The 18,607-nt window shown below is 41.4% G+C and overlaps 1 protein-coding gene across 1 annotated transcript in view; it reads right to left on the reverse strand.

The window, feature by feature from the left end:
• Window positions 1-18,607, reverse strand: part of tbc1d4 (TBC1 domain family, member 4) — a 172,971-nt gene that overhangs the window by 15,421 nt on the left and 138,943 nt on the right. The window contains exons 15-18 of the mRNA XM_029703680.1: window positions 12,128-12,292; window positions 11,718-11,876; window positions 11,137-11,381; window positions 5,948-6,107 (exon numbers count right to left, since the gene is read on the reverse strand). Of these exons, the coding sequence (XP_029559540.1) occupies window positions 5,948-6,107; window positions 11,137-11,381; window positions 11,718-11,876; window positions 12,128-12,292 (729 nt within the window). The remainder of the gene's footprint in view (window positions 1-5,947; window positions 6,108-11,136; window positions 11,382-11,717; window positions 11,877-12,127; window positions 12,293-18,607) is intronic.

The raw sequence follows: 18,607 nt of genomic DNA on the forward strand, positions 1-18,607 counted from the left end.
TCAGTCAGACTGCTCTATCAAATATCAAATCATAGACTTAACTATAATATAATAAACCTTAGGTCATTAATATGGTCAAATCCGGAAACTATCATCTCGAAAACATTATTCTTTCAGTGACATACGGAACCGTTCCGTATTTTATCTAACGGGTGGCATCCATAAGTCTAAATATTCCTGTTACATCGCACAACCTACAATGTAATTTCATAGTTCCGTAAAATTCTGGCAAATTAGTTCGCAACGAGCCAGATTCTGTATACCCTGATTCTGCGTGCAACGAACGCAAGAGAACTGACACAATTTCATCTGGTTAATATTGCCTGCTAACCTGGATTTCTTTTAGCTAAATATGCAGGTTTAAAAATATATACTTCTGTGTATTGATTTTAAGAAAGGCATTGATGTTTATGGTTAGGTACAGTCGTGCAACGATTGTGCTTTTTTTCGCAAATGCGCTTTTGTTAAATCATCCCCGTTTGGCGAAGTTGGCTGTCTTTGTTAGGAAGAAATAGTCTTCACAGTTCGCAACAAGCCAGGCGGCCCAAACTGCTGCATATACCCTGACTCTGTTTGCAAGAGAAGTGACACATTTTCCCTAGTTAAAAGAAATTCATGTTAGCAGGCAATATTAACTAAATATGCAGGTTTAAAAATATATACTTGTGTATTGATTTTAAGAAAGACATTGATGTTTATGGTTAGGTACACGTCGGAGCAAAGACAGTCCTTTTTCGCGAATGCGCACCACATCGATTATATGCAAAGCAGGACAGGCTAGATAAACTAGTAATATCATCAACCATGTGTAGTTAACTAGTGTTTATGATTGATTGATTGTTTTTTTTATAAGATAAGTTTAATGCTAGCTAGCAACTTACCTTGGCAACGTAAAGCAGGTGGTTAGAGCGTTGGGCTAGTTAACGTAAGGTTGCATCCCCAAGCTGACAAGGTAAAAATCTGTCGTTCTGCCCCTGAACAAGGCAGTTAACCCACCGTTCCTAGGCCGTCATTGAAAATAAGAACGTGTTCTTTAACTGACTTGCCTAGTTAAATAAAGGTTTTAAAAAATATATATATATATATTTTTAAATCGGCAAATCGGTGGCCAAAAATACATATTACCGATTATGAAAACTTGAAATCGGCCCGAATTAATCGGCCATTCCGATTAATCGGTCGACCTCTAGTGAAGATAAGGGTGTGAAATTGACTGTAAGCCACAGGTTTACACACAATTGAGGAAGTACAGTGGCATACCTAGGACTGTGGCGGTCATGAAATTTTGTCAGCCAGTGATTGTCAAGCAAATAACTGCCGGTCTCACGGTAATTGACATAAACACACTTAGCATCTCCTGGCTTCCGCACATTGCCAACAAGCCACTGATGCAGGCCTTTGGAACATCTACATTTTAAAAAGTGTAATAAAGCCATGTAATATAGCCTACAGCATCACAATAAATCCAATATTTATTTTAGACATATCTAAAGAAACATGATATGAAGAAAATGTAGTCCATCTCATAAGAACACAATAGCGTACTCTGAGTTGTCCTCATGTTAGGTCCTGATCTGGCGATACCATATGGCTGTGGGGTACTTAGCAGATTAGATTTGCTTAGAAGTCCGTGGCGTTATTTTATACTATTTTCTAGTATGAAGAATGCAATTGAACAAAGCTGAATAAAATAGAAAGGATATTTTCTCCAAACGATTTGAGGGAGTTCTGTGTTGAGTGGTTAACAAAGAAACAGCCACTCCTATATGCTTAATTTAGAGTTATTTATGCAACTTTAGTTGTGATACAAACGTTGGGCTATATGTTTTGATTTTTTATACATTCTGAGGCTGCATGATTTTAAAAAAGTCGCATGAAAGGCATAAACTCTGCTTTGTTTTTGCACAGGCTGCACACACTTCATCAGTCTCTCATTCACAGTTTGACAAGCATTTGGTAATGCCTCAAATTTCCGGGTGGCATCCCTTTGGTGGTTGTAATGCCCCCTAAAAAAAAGTATGCCTTTTGCGGCCAATGGTCGTTGTGCCCTTGGGCTGATAATATTTATAATTCCCTTCTCCCGGCTGCATGCTCTGAAGCACTTCTCACTCACATGGCTCGCTCAGATATCTCAATTCTTATTAGCCAATGCCCCTCACGTGATCGGGTCCTTCTCACAGGCTACAAGTGAAGACAGACACATCGGGTTGCAACTGTTCGCAACCTTATCGAATTGCGAGGCACATATTGAAGATGTTGGAAGAACTGTCCACATTTACTATTCGTCAGCCAACAAGATGAATAGGCCTAACGAACAGCAGAACCCCATCTGTTTAGCAAAAAATATATATATATATAGAGTACCAGACAAAAGTTTGGACACACCCACTCATTCCAGGGTTTTGTTTATTTTTACTATTTTCTACATTGTATAATAATAGTGAAAACTATGAAATAACACATATGGAATCATGTAGTAACCAAAAAAGTGTTAAAATATATTTTATATTTGAGATTCTTCAAAGTATCCACCCTTTGCTTTGATGACAGCTTTGCATGATTCCATATGTGTTATTTCATAGTTTGTTCTGACTTGATGGTCCACTTGTAGCCTAAAGCCTGTTTTAGAGAAATGTAATCATCGAATATTGTAAGAGCTTTCAATGTCTGCTTATGTGCCCCTTTATTTATCCTATGGTTCTGACTTGGTGTACAGGGAGAATAGTGTAAGAACAGCCCATGTTCTGAATTCTGTCTGAACAAATAGTTATACTGAGTACGCCCATCCTAGCTTGCTCAATGTCTTAATCAAAATTACGGATTGCCTCTCATCCGCTCGTCGTTCTCTTATGCCATAGTTTGTACATCTCAATTGTCAGTAGAAACCACATTTGTTTAAGCAAGTCAGCCATATCAGCTATATTTTTTAAATAAGCTTGAATTAACTGTTTCGCTGCCGGACAAGTCTCCGCTGATAGCCAGGTATAGCGGTGGTAAAGATTCACTCCATGTTGCTGAAAAGAAAGCTCTGCTGTTGGGACATTTTTATGTAGACCCTAACAGTTTGTTTACTGTTATAGCGCAATGAATGTATCGTTTAGTGTTGTGCTATGTAATGGCTTTGCTGGCATGCATCATTAATTCGATTTTTTTTGTTTGCCCCACCAAGATTTACATGATAAAATCACTCCTGTATCCCCCATAGTACAAAAGTTGACCTATTCTATTCTGTGCGAGATAGAAATATTCCAAAAATAATCTGGGACAGTTCTGGGATGCGATAGATCCCAAATTAATACAAACACTACTTTTTTTTTAGCAATGTGACTGACACAACAGATCAGAACGTTTAGCTTAAAATGTTGGTAAACTATTTTTTTCACAATATAAGCCCAGCAATGCGCACACTGCAGTAGGCTATAAGTGCGAATGTTCCAAAATGCAACCAATTAATCAGGAAACCACCCTTCTCGAAAGTGACCACAATTGCGATAATGCCTGTAATGCTGTTATTATAAAGGCATATTATTATGGTGAAAATAATCTTCCACAATCTTAAAACTCACACGCTGCATATGCCAGTTAGGCTCTACACCCCTTGTAAAGTGGATTTATGTGCTTAATTTTAAGAAGTTATTTAAACATTTAGGCTAGGCTACATGAGGTGTGCGACTATAATATGAAGTCCAAAAAAAAAAGGCACACGCTGTTTCTTGCCTTACTAGCTGTGCTTCATTCAGTGACAATATATAATTCACAAGTGACAGGCTAATATTGTCACCCATCAGACTATTCTTGATTTAATCTTGTCTTTACATATACTAAATAATATGTGTGTGAAATTTGTTTTGATTTAGAATGGACCATTATCATGCACCTGTCTAGAAAGTGCATTCGGAAAGTATTCAGACCCCTTGACTTTTTCCACATTTTGTTACGTTATAGCCTTATCAATCTACACACAATACCCTTTAATGACAAAACGAAAACAGGTTTTTAAAAATGTTTGCAAGTTTATTACAAATAAAAAACAGAAATACCTTAGTTATTTGAGTATTCAGACCCTTTGCTATGAGACTCAAAATTTAACTCAGGTGCATCCTGTTTCCATTGATCATCCTTGAGATGTTTGTACAACTTGATTGGAATCCACCTGTGGTAAATTCAATTGATTGGTAAGGCACACACCTGTTTATATAAGGTCCCACAGTTGACAGAGCAACCAAGCCATGAGGTCGAAGGAATTGTCCATAGAGCTTTGAGACAGGATTGTGTCAAGGCACAGATCTGGGGAAGGGTACCAACAAATTTCTGCAGCATTGAAGGTCCCCAAGAACACAGTGGCCTCCATCATTCTTAAATGGAAGAAGTTTGGAACCGCCAAGTCTCTTCCTAGAGCTAGCCGCCCAGCCGAACTGAGCAATTGGGGGAGAAGGGCCTTGGTCAGGAAGGTGTCCAAGAACCAGATAGTCACTTTGACAGAGCTCCAGAGTTCCTCTGTGGAGAAAGACAACCATCTCTGTGGCACTCAACCAATCAGGCCTTTATGGTATGGCCAGACGGAAACCACTCCTCAGTACAAGGCACATTAAGACAGCCCGCTTGAATTTGCCAAAAGGCACCTAAAGGACTCTCAGACCGTGAGAAACAAGATTTTCTGGTTTGATGAAACCATGATTGAACTCTTTGGCCTGAATGCCAAGCGTCACATCTGGAGGAAACCTGGCACCATCCCTACGGTGAAGCATGATGATGGCAGCATCATGCTATGGGGATGTTTTTCAGCTGCAGGGACTGGGAGACTAGTCAGGATTGAGGGAAAGATGAACGGAGCAAACTACAGAGAGATCCTTGATGAAAACCTGCTCCAGAGCGCTCAGACTGGGGCGAAGTTTCACCTTCCAACAGGACAACGACCCTAAGCACACAGCCAAGACAATGCAGGAGTGAATGCATGTCATTGAGTGGCCCAGCCAGAGCCCAGACTTGAACCTGATCCAAAATCTTTGGAGAGACCTGAAAATAGCTGTGCAGCGACGTTCTCCATCCAACCTGACAGAGCTTGAGAGGATCTGCAGAGAAGAATAGGAGAAACCAAGCTTGTAGAGTCATACCCAAGAAGCCTTGAGGCTGTAATCGCTGACAAAGGTGCTTCAACAAAGTACTGAGCAAAGGCTCTGAATACTTATGTAAATTTGATATTTCATAAATTTGCACAAAAAAAACTGTCACTATGGTGTATTGTGTGTAGATTGATGAAAAAAATAAGATTGAATACATTTTAGAATAAGGCTGTAACCTAACAAAATGTGGAAGAAGTCATGGGGTCTGAATACTTTCCGAATGCAATGTAAAGAGCGAATGGAGGACACTTTTCCTGTGATTCATTTTCATGCCAGCCAGGTAGGCTATACTCCTGTTGTAAATATAAGTAACGTTCTTAATATTAGGAAAGTGGAGAAATAAATATAGAAGACCTAGCCTATAGAAAGCTGATGGGATCCTCCAATTTTTAATAGAAGACATCAAAACTCTGTTTTCTCATGCAATTGCATAGCCTATAGAAATGTTGCGCAACATAAGCTCTCATTAAGTGTTTCATTAGATTTTCGAACACATTTGCATTGATGTCAGAGTGATTAGAGGGACAATAGAGTGCTGAGTACCAGGCAGTTAGCACGTTTGGTAGGCTACTAATGACCATCAGCAGCATCAGAGCTTGGAGAAGCCTAATTACCGTGACTAAGCGGTTATGTGGAATTTGAATGCCGTCATGACTCGTGACCGCCGGTGTGGCAGTAATAAGGTTACCGTAACAGCCCAAAGCACACCTGGGATATTAAAAAATATCCACATACAAATGTTCAGTGGCTATATGTGACAAAGTCTGTCGAGAAAAACATCAATGAATCCGCACATACATCCTACTGTATAATCAGTTGCTTACCAAATATCCGTGCGACGAATCCGAGTGGGAACTGGGAAGCAAAGAGTGTGAGGAACCATGGGGCTGCATAGAGGCTGGGGCAGATCTCGTGTTCCTCCAGGTGGCTGTACAGCTCCCTGTGGTAGTCGTGCAGCAGCCTGGACAACTGGTACATCTGAATCTGAAATATACACACACACAGACACACGTGCACACACAGATCAGTACATATCTGTGGTAGACATGCAGCAGATACAGCTGGAAAACAGGTACATCTGGCTATGCAGGGGCCACAATCAGATCAGACTATCAATATTGTCATTCAACCTTGATTTAACATGTAACCAAGAGAGCCAGAGGCTGTGTCCGAAATCTGTCTTGCTTACTACTTACTAAAACTACATACTGTGTACTACCGTAATTTCCGGACTATAAGCCGCAACTTTTTTCCCACGCTTTGAACCTCGCGGCTTAAACAATGACGCGGCTAATATATGGATTTTTCCCGCTTTCAATTTTTTTTTCTCAAGCAAAACACATTCTGTGACGTGCTCAGTTTCTTGGCGGCATGAAGCTTTCATTAGACCAATGAAATTGCCGAACGGGTTAAGGTCAAACAACTGTTTAGATTAAATCGAGCGCTCTCAAACTTCCCATCATTCTGATTACGGTAGTCATTTTGTCACCCTCATCATGGCAAAGACACGGAGAAATGCATATGATGCAGCTTTCAAGTTGAAGGCGATTGATCTGGCTGTTGGAAAAGGAAATAGAGCTGCTGCACGGGAGCTTGGTCTTAATGAGTCGATGATAAGACATTGGAAACAGCAGCGTGAGGAATTGACTGTGCAAAAAGACAACTAAAGCTTACTGCTAATTTTTTATTTTTTGTTACAAGCCGTATTTCGTTAAAGCCTATTTATTTTTGTTACAAGCCGTGTTTCGTTAAAGCCTATTTATTTTTGTTACAAGCCGTGTTTCGTTAAAGCCTGTGTAAAGTTAATTTGTTTCAATGTACCGGTAGGCACCTGCGGCTTATTGACATGTGCGGCTTATTTATGTTGAAAATAATAGTTTTTTTTAAATTCAGTGGGTGCGGCTTATATTCAGGTTCGCTCAATAGTCCGGAAATTACGGTAATCATACTACATACTATTTGGAACACAGAGTGTGTCCGAAATCTGTCTTGCCTACTACTTACTAAAACTACATACTGTGTACTAATCACACTACATACCGTTTAGTAAAAATGAATACAGTAAGCAACAAACATCAACGTACCAGGCTCATCCATACTGAGAAAGCACAATTACATTATTTCCTGCCACTCGTCCATTTTGGTACAGCACATCACCTTATGTGATTATTAGCTGTTGTCAAAACACACATGGGTCTAGAAAAACGATTCTTCTTCAATAGTGTGCAGAAAATACTACTAGATAAAAAGCTGAAATTAGTATGAAATCCTGGCATTTAAAGCCTGCTCAATTTCCAAAATGTCACATACTACACAACTTTATATTTTCGCACACCAAAAATGCCTACTATTTAGAATACGGGTGTTCGTACACGGCCATACTGACCAGGATTACATGCACATCAATATCCTGTTATTATTTGGGATACTCAAATATTCTGTTTGAGTTTGGGAAGAAGGTAGTCTAGCGGTTAGAGTGTTGGGCCAGTAACTGAAAGGTTGCTAGTTTGAATCCTCGTGCCCACTAGGTGAAAAATCTGTTGATAGGCACTTAACCCTAATTGCTCCAGAGTTGCCATCAATAATGGTTGATCCCTGGCTGTGACCCCGTTCTGTCTCAGGGGGAGTGGGATATGCAAAAAAACATTTCCATTTCACACCACACACTTGTGAGAAACAGGACAAATATAAGCACCCCCTATTTGACCTTTGTAAAATTAAACATCTTATCCCGTTTACAATAAGCTCGTATCCTGGTTTTGATAAACCTGAATAAAATGCTTGGGATATGCTGATCTTAGACTAGATAATATGGCACGTTAACATCATATCCCGTTTACTGTTGTTTTTTTGCAGTCTGCACAGGCTCAGATTTGCATAGTATCACCTTTGAAATTCAGATAGAACAGTAAATAGCTGGAATAGTTATTCACTCTGACTGTAGGCCTTACATCTAGCCTATTGTAATATTAACTCCTGCAGAAATAAGTGATTATTGCAGTAAAATGATAGAACAAAGGTACATTTTGTCTCTGGAAGAAGAGTGGAGAAATATGATTTATTTCTTTCATCTTGAGAATATTCATGCATAGTGACCATGTTCTATAGCCTAAACGGGCTTTTTTCCCTCCCACAACATAAAAGCTGACAGTATTTCACTTTCAACCACATAGTATTTCAGTTCATCTTAGATGCATATTCTATCAGAAACATGTTGCATCATTTTCAGAGCTTTTCAACAAAATTATGTACTGTAATTTGGAAATTTTGCACGGAAAATATCCCCGGTCCCTAAACGTCTTTGCTCCATGAGAGAAGCAGAAATGCAAGAGAAAGCTTTACTGATGTCAAGTAGATTGTTGACGATGCGGTGATTCTATTGATTTATGACATTCCGGTGAGCAAGGATTTATTTAGTATGATACAGCATCAAGTAATGACAGAAGAGAAGCTGCATGTACTGTATCTAATTATAGAGAAGTTAAAGCTGCAATAAATACGTTTTTGGGCGACCCGACCAAATTCACATAGAAATGTGAGTTATACAGTAGATCTGTCATTATAATTCAAAGCAAGTCTAAGAAGCGGTAGATCTGTTCTACGTGCGCTAATTTTAGCTTCTTCCCGTTCTTAAGTTACATTTTTGCATCTTTTATGTTTGGTTTTGAATACCAGCTTCAAACAGTTGAAAATACAATATTTTGGGTTATGGAAAAGGTATTTCACAGCGGTTTAGATGGTACATTTATTCTCTACACTGTACTTGCTTGTTTTGCCACATAAAATGACTTTAGGCGAACTATTAGAATTTTAGCAACCAGGAAATGGCAAAGCGATTTCTGCATAGTGCATCTATAACTAACAAATAGCCTACCCAATGTCGAAAATGCTAATTAGAAAAATATCTAAATTATGCTAAAATATATTTCTGCCGCCCATGGGTGAAATAGGAATATTTGGTTTATTCCAAAAATACCAACATACTAGGCTCATCCTTACTGAGAAGGCATCTTCCAATGGGCAATTGTGCTTGTTCCCCGGCATTCGTTCATTTTGCGAATTTGTACGAGATCAAGAACCAAAATGAGTATAACAACCTGGAATTTAAAGCATACTAAACATTTATATTTTCTCATTCCCAATCAGAGTACTATGAACGCAAGTACAGTTATTTGGACATGGCCAGAGTCAGACATCAGCCTTGAAACACACTTACAACACAGCACACACACATGATACACATATAGGATGCATACATGCAGGATCTGGCTAGATATTTTTACATAGTTATTACTCCTGAACATCTGACTGCATAGGCCTATAGCTGATTTGATGTTAGCTTACTCCTACTCCACACAAAACAGTCAGAAAGGGTAGCTAACAAGATAAACAGCTACCAACCACGCCATCTCCTAAAAGTAGACAGACGGTCAGATACCTTACTTTCCTCACCCTGACACGGCTCCTTAGAGAAGAGAATAACAGATGAAGACCGAAAATGACCCTAAAGTGAAGCAAGCATGCTCCAGCCCTGACAGAACAGTCCGATAGTTGAACCTAGCTAGCGCTTAAAAAGAAAAAGAATCACAAATCAAATGTTAACCCACCCAGTTACTAGCAGTGGAAGGTTTGTCAACACTGCTAGCCAATAGTGAACAAATAAAGAAACAATGACGAAAAACATTCTACCTGTGTGAACTTTGGGTTGGCCTTAGTAGAGCCCAATAAGAACACAGTTAAAGGCCTAAGAGGGCAGTGGTTGGCCATAAATCAGCCCTGAGTTGCCAGATAGATTAAACATTACCACGCCTGCTTATGTATTTACCAGTCAGAACAGGCTACATGGCTAAGCTAGTAAAGTTGTATAGCCAAGACTAACAGAACGAACAGTACAGTTGGGAAGGTTTGGATATGGGGTTGGTTATTGTTTGCTGTATGTGATAGTAGAGCGGTGGCCTGAGGGAACACACCTAATGTGCTGGGAGAAGTGTTATGAAATTAAATGTTACGTAATATTTTAAATTGTATTTAATGGCTTTAATGTTGCTGGACCCCAGAAAGAGTGGCTGGGGATCCTTAACAAAAACAAATAAATACATAATCGTCATACTTCACAGGTGAGAACCAATTGTGAGATAGTTTTATTTTCAAGGGGAATGAAACCCTACTCCTACCCACTGTTGCCCTAGCTTCTGTATTTAAAAAAGGAAAAAGAAAACTGAATAGAGCTCGCAAAAGTGGAACGAGCCCTGACATGGAGTGGCCAATGATTCATTGACACAAGCGTCACTATGTACCATTTGTGCCAGGTTGTTATTGTGTTGAATTATTTGTGGTAAAAGTGCTAGCAAGTTGTCATTGTTATCACATACAGGTAACTGCCTATATAAAGGAAACCAATCACTTAATCAAATGTATTTTATAAAGTCCTTTTTACATCAGCATTTGTCACAAAGTGCTTATACAGATACCCAGCCTAAAACCCCAAGAACAAGCAGTGCAGATGTAGAAGCAGTGGCTAGGAAAAACTCCCTAGAAAGACAGGAACCTAGGAAGAAACCTAGATAGGAACCAGGCTCCGAGGGGTGGCCAGTCCTCTTCTGGCTGTGCTGGTAGAGATTACATAGTTCTTGAAGATGTTCAAACGTTAATGGATGACCAGCAGGGTCAAATAATAATATCAGTGGTTATAGAGGGTGCAACAGGTCAGCACCTCAAGAGAAAATGCCAGTTGGCTTTTCATAGCCGAGCATTCAGAGGTCGAGACAGCAGGTACGGAAGAGAGATATAATTTTATGCCTTATTTACTAAAGTGTTTCCATTATGTTGGCAGTTACCTGTAGTTTCTTAGGTAATACCATATAAACACCAGGTGAATACTAGATTAAAGTACCAGATAATTTTTTTTTAACTGGGCTTTTAAATAAAGCATTACCGAAATGTCCTTTTAGAGGTCTAGCAAACATCTCCCTCCCTCCCTCCCTCCCTCCCATCCATTCATCCATCCCCCTACCTGTAGAGAAGTCATGTCAGGCCTGTATTGTCTGCGGAAGCCCAGGTCGTACATCAGGAACTTGAGCATGTCGAAGGCCTGGTCCTCACTCATGTGCAACAGCAGGATACCTGCCACAAAGCTGATGCCCTGGCAGTAGCCCACCTCAGTGTCTAACAGAGAGTAGGCCTTGAGCAGATTGTAGAGGGACAGCTGCCCTGCACCCAGCTGGGCTGAGAAGTACTGGTGGCTGGGGAATGTCCGACCTATTGAATTCATTCAAATAAGAAAGAAATACACCAATCAATCAATTGGTGTGTGTTTGTTTTTGTGTGTGTTTATATGCACCAGAGGAGGCTGGTGGAAGAAGCTATAGGAGGATGGTCTCATTGTAATGGCTTGAATGGAATGGATTCCATATGTTTGATACCCTTCCATTTATTCCATTCCAGCCATTACAATGAGCCTGTCCCCCTATAGCTCCTCCCACCAGCCTCCTCTAGTACATACACAAGCATGCGCACACATGGAGTATTCCTGGGCAGTGTGCTGCTTCAGCAGGTCCTGGTGGCGTGTGTGTGGATGCATGCACGTGCACATACCCAGGTCAACTAGTATGGAGTGCTGCTGGGCCGTGAGCTGCTTCAGCAGGTCTTGGTAGGGGGTGTCTGGGGCGTGGCGGCCGGGGGGCAGACGGTGTCTCAGGCGGTGCTGCTGGGAGAAGAGGAGCCACACCTCCCCACGCCTGCCCTTAGGGACACCTGGGGACAGAGATGAAGATGTTTTAGAGTACAGAGCATTGGATGTGTCGGGAGTATGGAGAAAGTGTAGGATGTGGTAGGAAGATAAACACATTACATTACACATGCAATACACAGATTAGCAAAGACAGGCAACCATACTAATACAGACATACAACGCACACACACACACACACACACACACACACACACACACACACACACACACACACACACACACAGTTTAACCCTTATCTCTCTCTCTCGCTCACCCTTAGAGATTGCATTGTGGACCTCCTCTTTGTCCAGCGGGACGACCTTGGCTCTGCCCGGAATGCTCAGCTTCCTGTCCCAGAAGGCTAGCACGTCTTTAATGCACGTACCCACGTCCTGGTAGTCCAGCTTCATCTTCCGGATGTGCAGCTCGTCTCGACTTGCTAGCGGAGAGAGGTCACACAGAGAGGTCAGAGAGAGATCAAAGCAGTGTTAATTTCGCCAACGAAAATAGTGATGAAAATGTTACATTTTTCAGTGGCAAGTGACGAGATGATAACTGGCTATATAGACCCAGAAAAAACTATATAAAAAAATAAAAAATAATTTCAGTTGACGAAAACGAGACAATTATGTGCAGAAGAGAACCTCCCCAACAGTTTTTTTCTTCTTCTCGTCAAGTAGGGGGGGGATCTAGTTTCAGGTGTTTACTTAACGCCTACTACGCTAGTTAGGTTAGCAGAATTGTAAGGCTTTCTCATTGCAATGTTGCAATGCAGTGTAAAATAAATACCATGCCCAGGTCATTCACGAGTCAACTCTCTGCCCGGCAACTGGTCACCAATTTGGTTGCAACGAATCATTGACGAAAAAGGGGCAACGTTTGGAGCCACTTTACTTAGCATGTTGATTCAAACAAGACCAAACGCAACATTTCCACAGGAGAAGACAGCATTTGCACCAACAAGTTGACAGGGAAAAATACTACAAACCTCAAGAGACATCTGAAAGTGCATCATTCCAATATACACGCTCATGTAATAACAGATTGATAATGCTAGCTAGTTAGGTTGCTTCAACCTATCAGACCACTACTTACGACAGAACTTTAGCTACAGTATGCCAAAGGGCAGGGCTCCAGACTGCTACTACTGTCACATTTTGCGTGTTTTTGTCGCTGGGGCCTGTTTTGCTGAGGCCTGCTGCTGTGGTGAGCGAGCCACATGATGTGGGCTCCGGGAGAAAGAAAAAAGGCTACTGATTGTTTAACATTTCAAAATCTAATTGTGGGAAATACATAGCTTTGGAAGCAACTACTGTTGTTCTCAGCTTTCTGTGGGTCAAATCTCTTAATTACGAGTTCAATAGGAACTATTTTACAACCAAGATATTTGAGATGGCTTTAAGATCTGAAACATGCAATTGCCAGTGCATAGGGTAGCAGGCTATAACTGCAAAAAAAAATTAGGACATTACATTTAATGTTAGATTAATACATGACTACAGTACGTGCAGTGGGCAGTGGTGAGAAAAGTACCCAATATCCATACTTGAGAAAAAGAAAATATACATTAATTGAAAATGACTCAAGAAAAAGTGAAAGTCATCCAGTAAAATACTACTTGAGTAAAAGTAAAAGTATTTGGTTTTAAATATACTTAAGTACAAATAGTTTCTCATTCCTTATATTAAACAAACCAGATGGCATGATTTTTAATTTACGGTTAGCCAGCAGCACACTCCAACACTCAGACATAATTTACAAACGAAGCATTTGTGTTTAGTGAGTCCGCCAGATCAGAGGCAGTCGGGATAACCAGTGATGTTCTCTTGAGAATTGGACCATTTTCCTGTCCTGCTAAGCATTCAAAATGTAACGAGTACTTTTGGGTGTCAGGGAAAATGTATGGAGTAAAAAGTATATTATTTTCTTTAGGAATGTAGTGGAATAAAAGTAAAAGTTGTCAAAAATATAAATCATAAAGTACAGATTCCCCAATAAGCTACTTAAGTAGTACTTTCAAGTATTTTTACTTAAGTAGGTTACACCACTGGCAGTGGGTATTATATTTAGTGTTAGCGATCTAGCTAATGTGTTTGGAGATTTCCACTTCCTCAATTGGTGAATTAGCCCCAAAATAAATGATGCCTTGATATTAGTGCACATAAAGATGTAAACACATATCTCTTTTGAACAACAAAAATTTGAAAATGCTGGAGCCCTATTTTAACAGTAAAATATAACAATAATACCCTATTGTCAACGCACAATTCATGACAATCACTGGATTAGGTTGCCTATCAAAATATCTTGAATCATGCATTCCTGCTTGGACATGTTAGAATCTAAATGAAACAACATACACTGCTCAAAAAAATAAAGGGAACACTTAAACAACACAATGTAACTCCAAGTCAATCACACTTCTGTGAAATCAAACTGTCCACTTAGGAAGCAACACTGATTGACAATACATTTCACATGCTGTTGTGCAAATGGAATAGACAACAGGTGGAAATTATAGGCAATTAGCAAGACACCCCCAATAAAGGAGTGGTTCTGCAGGTGGTGACCACAGACCCCTTCTCAGTTCCTATGCTTCCTGGCTGATGTTTTGGTCACTTTTGAATGCTGGCGGTGCTTTCACTCTAGTGGTAGCATGAGACGGAGTCTACAACCCACACAAGTGGCTCAGGTAGTGCAGCTCATCCAGGATGGCACATCAATGCGAGCTATGGCAAGAAGGTTTGCTGTGTCTGTCAGCGTAGTGTCCAGAGCATGGAGGCGCTACCAGGAGACAGGCCAGTACATCAGGAGACGTGGAGGAGGCCGTAGGAGGGCAACAACCCAGCAGCAGGACCGCTACCTCCGCCTTTGTGCAAGGAGGAGCAGGAGGAGCACTGCCAGAGCCCTGCAAAATGACCTCCAGCAGGCCACAAATGTGCATGTGTCTGCTCAAACGGTCAGAAACAGACTCCATGAGGGTGGTATGAGGGCCCGACGTCCACAGGTGGGGGTTGTGCTTACAGCCCAACACCGTGCAGGACGTTTGGCATTTGCCAGAGAACACCAAGATTTGCAAATTCGCCACTGGCGCCCTGTGCTCTTCACAGATGAAAGCAGGTTCACACTGAGCACATGTGACAGACGTGACAGAGTCTGGAGACGCCGTGGAGAACGTTCTGCTGCCTGCAACATCCTCCAGCATGACCGGTTTGGCGGTGGGTCAGTCATGGTGTGGGGTGGCATTTCTTTGGGGGGCCGCACAGCCCTCCATGTGCTCGTCAGAGGTAGCCTGACTGCCATTAGGTAACGAGATGAGATCCTCAGACCCCTTGTGAGACCATATGCTAGTGCGGTTGGCCCTGGGTCCTCCTAATGCAAGACAATGCTAGACCTCATGTGGCTGGAGTGTGTCAGCAGTTCCTGCAAGAGGAAGGCATTGATGCTATGGACTGGCCCGCCCGTTCCCCAGACCTGAATCCAATTGAGAACATCTGGGACATCATGTCTCGCTCCATCCACCAACGCCACGTTGCACCACAGACTGTCCAGGAGTTGGCGGATGCTTTAATCCAGGTCTGGGAGGAGATCCTTAAGGAGACCATCCGCCACCTCATCAGGAGCATGCCCAGGCATTGTAGGGAGGTCATACAGGCACGTGGAGGCCACACACACTACTGAGCCATTAAACTATGTAAAGCCATTAAACTATGTATGTCAGCACATTAAACTATGTAAAGAAAAAAGTATTTAATAAGATTATTTCATTCATTCAGATCTAGGATGTGTTATTTTAGTGTTTCCTTTATTTTTTTGAGCAGTGTATTTCTTAAATAGTCAACCACCTCAATAGTCGTACACAGTCTAAAGCACTGTAAATGATTTTATAGGGTGATTCGTGTTTTTTTTCTATTGCGTGGAAAAAAATAGGTGCGACCAAATCATGGGCTGGTGCCACCAACTGAAAAAGTTAAGGGGAAAATGTTAGTCTGGAGCCCTCTCAAGGGGTGGGATTTTGTATCTGCTGCCAATTTGGCTGTTGGGAAGAAAATCATGCGGACGGATGTTATGCCGAAAATGATGTTGGTAGGAGAAGGCTACATGTATGTTTGTGCTCATGGAAGTCAGTGATTTATGTTTACTATAGGTTAATAAGGCAATAAAAATGTGATGTGACTAAAATTGCACACTGTTTTAATCATTTTGACAATAACTAAACTAAATCATTTGACAGTTTTATGTGGTAATAGTGAGGTGATTGGTCAAATTTGCAAGCCTCTTGAAATGCAGGACATTGTTGATTTTGCCAAATTTTGGGCGATCGCAGAATCAAAAAATTCTTGAGGGACTGCTTCTAGCACATCAGAAGGTAATTATTTTGGATGTATATGGTATGAAGTGCCTAGGGGCCTAGCGATTGTTTTGTTTCTGGATGGTGTAAAAGTATTAATTCACAGTTAAATGTGTGTATTCTATCCAGACATTCTACAAATAGTTGTAAACAACTTGCAGACTTGTTTACGCTGCTGTGCGTTTTTGTTGCCGATCTTACTTTGCTACCTAACGGTTTTTACTTTTTCATTACCGTATATTTTTACTTTTTACTTTTTTACTTTTTACCCTCACTCAACTTTTTTCATTCAACTTTCTTACTCCGGAGGTTTTATCTGGACATGGTTCGTCAGGACTTCAAACAGCCGAAGCTAAGTAACATTAACATGATGCCTTCTAATTGCAGTCGTTGTACTTATAATATACAGGAGAACGATCGCCTTACGGCAAGGATAGCTGTGCTGCAAGCCCAGCTTCAGACGCAATCGCTAGGCAAGGGTAATTTCAGTGTAGGAAAGGATGAAACAGCGTCTGTGCCACCAGCAAATACAGATAATAACGTTAGTATAAACCCCCTCGCACGGTCCCCGCAGCCGGACAACTTTCTCATGGATTCTGGAGGGAAACGCTGTAGGAATGCTCAACCGGTGTCGCTTATTCAGCCTACAGAAACTTTCAACCGGTTCTCCCCATTAAGTGAGTCGGAGTCGGAGGCCGAGACTTCTCTGGTCTCTACTCCTCCCGCTGTGGGGTCTGAGACGCCGACGGCTCCCACCATTAGCTCTGACAAATTGAAAACCCTAGTCATTGGCGACTCCATTACCCGCAGTATTAGACTTAAAACGAATCATCCAGTGATCATACACTGTTTACCAGGGGGCAGGGCTACCGACGTTAAGGCTAATCTGAAGACGGTGCTGGCTAAAGCTAAAACTGGCGAGTGTAGAGAGTATAGAGATATTGTTATCCACGTCGGCACCAACGATGTTAGGATGAAACAGTCAGAAGTCACCAAGCGCAACATAGCTTCAGCGTGTAAATCAGCTAGAAAGATGTGTCGGCATCGAGTAATTGTCTCTGGCCCCCTCCCAGTTAGGGGGAGTGATGAGCTCTACAGTAGAGTCTCACAACTCAATCGCTGGATGAAAACTGTGTTCTGCCCCTCCCAAAAGATAGAATTTGTAGATAACTGGCCCTCTTTCTGGGACTCACCCACAAACAGGACCAAGCCTGGCCTGTTGAGGAGTGACGGACTCCATCCTAGCTGGAGGGGTGCTCTCATCTTATCTACGAACATAGACAGGGCTCTAACTCCTCTAGCTCCAGAATGAAATAGGGTGCAGGCCAGGCAGCAGGCTGTTAGCCAGCCTGCCAGCTTAGTGGAGTCTGCCATTAGCACAGTCAGCGTAGTCAGCTCAGCTTTCCCCATTGAGACCGTGTCTGTGCCTCGATCTAGGTTGGGCAAAATTAAAAATGGCGGTGTTCGCTTTAGTAATCTCACTAGTATAAAGACCTCCTCCATTCCTGCCATTATTGAAAGAGATTGTGATACTTCACATCTCAAAATTGGGTTACTTAATGTTAGATCCCTCACTTCCAAGGCAGTTATAGTCAATGAACTAATCACTGATCATAATCTTGATGTGATTGGCCTGACTGAAACATGGCTTAAGCCTGATGAATTTACTGTGTTAAATGAGGCCTCACCCCCTGGTTACACTAGTGACCATACCCCCCGTGCATCCGGCAAAGGCGGAGGTGTTGCTAACATCTACGATAGCAAATTTCAATTTACAAAAAAAAAAAAACAATGACGTTTTCGTCTTTTGAGCTTCTAGTCATGAAATCTATGCAGCCTACTCACTCACTTTTTATAGCTACTGTTTACAGGCCTCCTGGGCCATATGCAGTGTTCCTCACTGAGTTCCCTGAATTCCTATCGGATCTTGTAGTCATAGCAGATAATATTCTAATTTTTGGTGACTTTAACATTCATATGGAAAAGTCCACAGACCCACTCCAAAAGGCTTTCGGAGCCATCATCGACTCAGTGGGTTTTGTCCAACATGTCTCTGGACCTACTCACTGCCACAGTCATACTCTGGACCTAGTTTTGTCCCATGGAATAAATGTTGTGGATCTTAATGTTTTTCCTCATAATCCTGGATTATCGGACCACCATTTTATTGCGTTTACAATTGCAACAAATAATCTGCTCAGCCTTCCCTGTAGCTCAGTTGGTAGAGCATGGTGTTTGCAACACCAGGGTTGTGGGTTCGATTCCCACGGGGGGCCAGCACTGAAGAAAAAAAAAAAAAAATGTATGAAATGTATGCATTCACTACTGTAAGTCACTCTGGATAAGAGTGTCTGCTAAATGACTAAAATGTAATGTAAATGCTCAGACCCCAACCAAGGAGCA

Source organism: Salmo trutta, chromosome 20 (genome assembly GCF_901001165.1).
Source record: "Salmo trutta chromosome 20, fSalTru1.1, whole genome shotgun sequence".
Classification (NCBI taxonomy): domain Eukaryota; kingdom Metazoa; phylum Chordata; class Actinopteri; order Salmoniformes; family Salmonidae; genus Salmo; species Salmo trutta.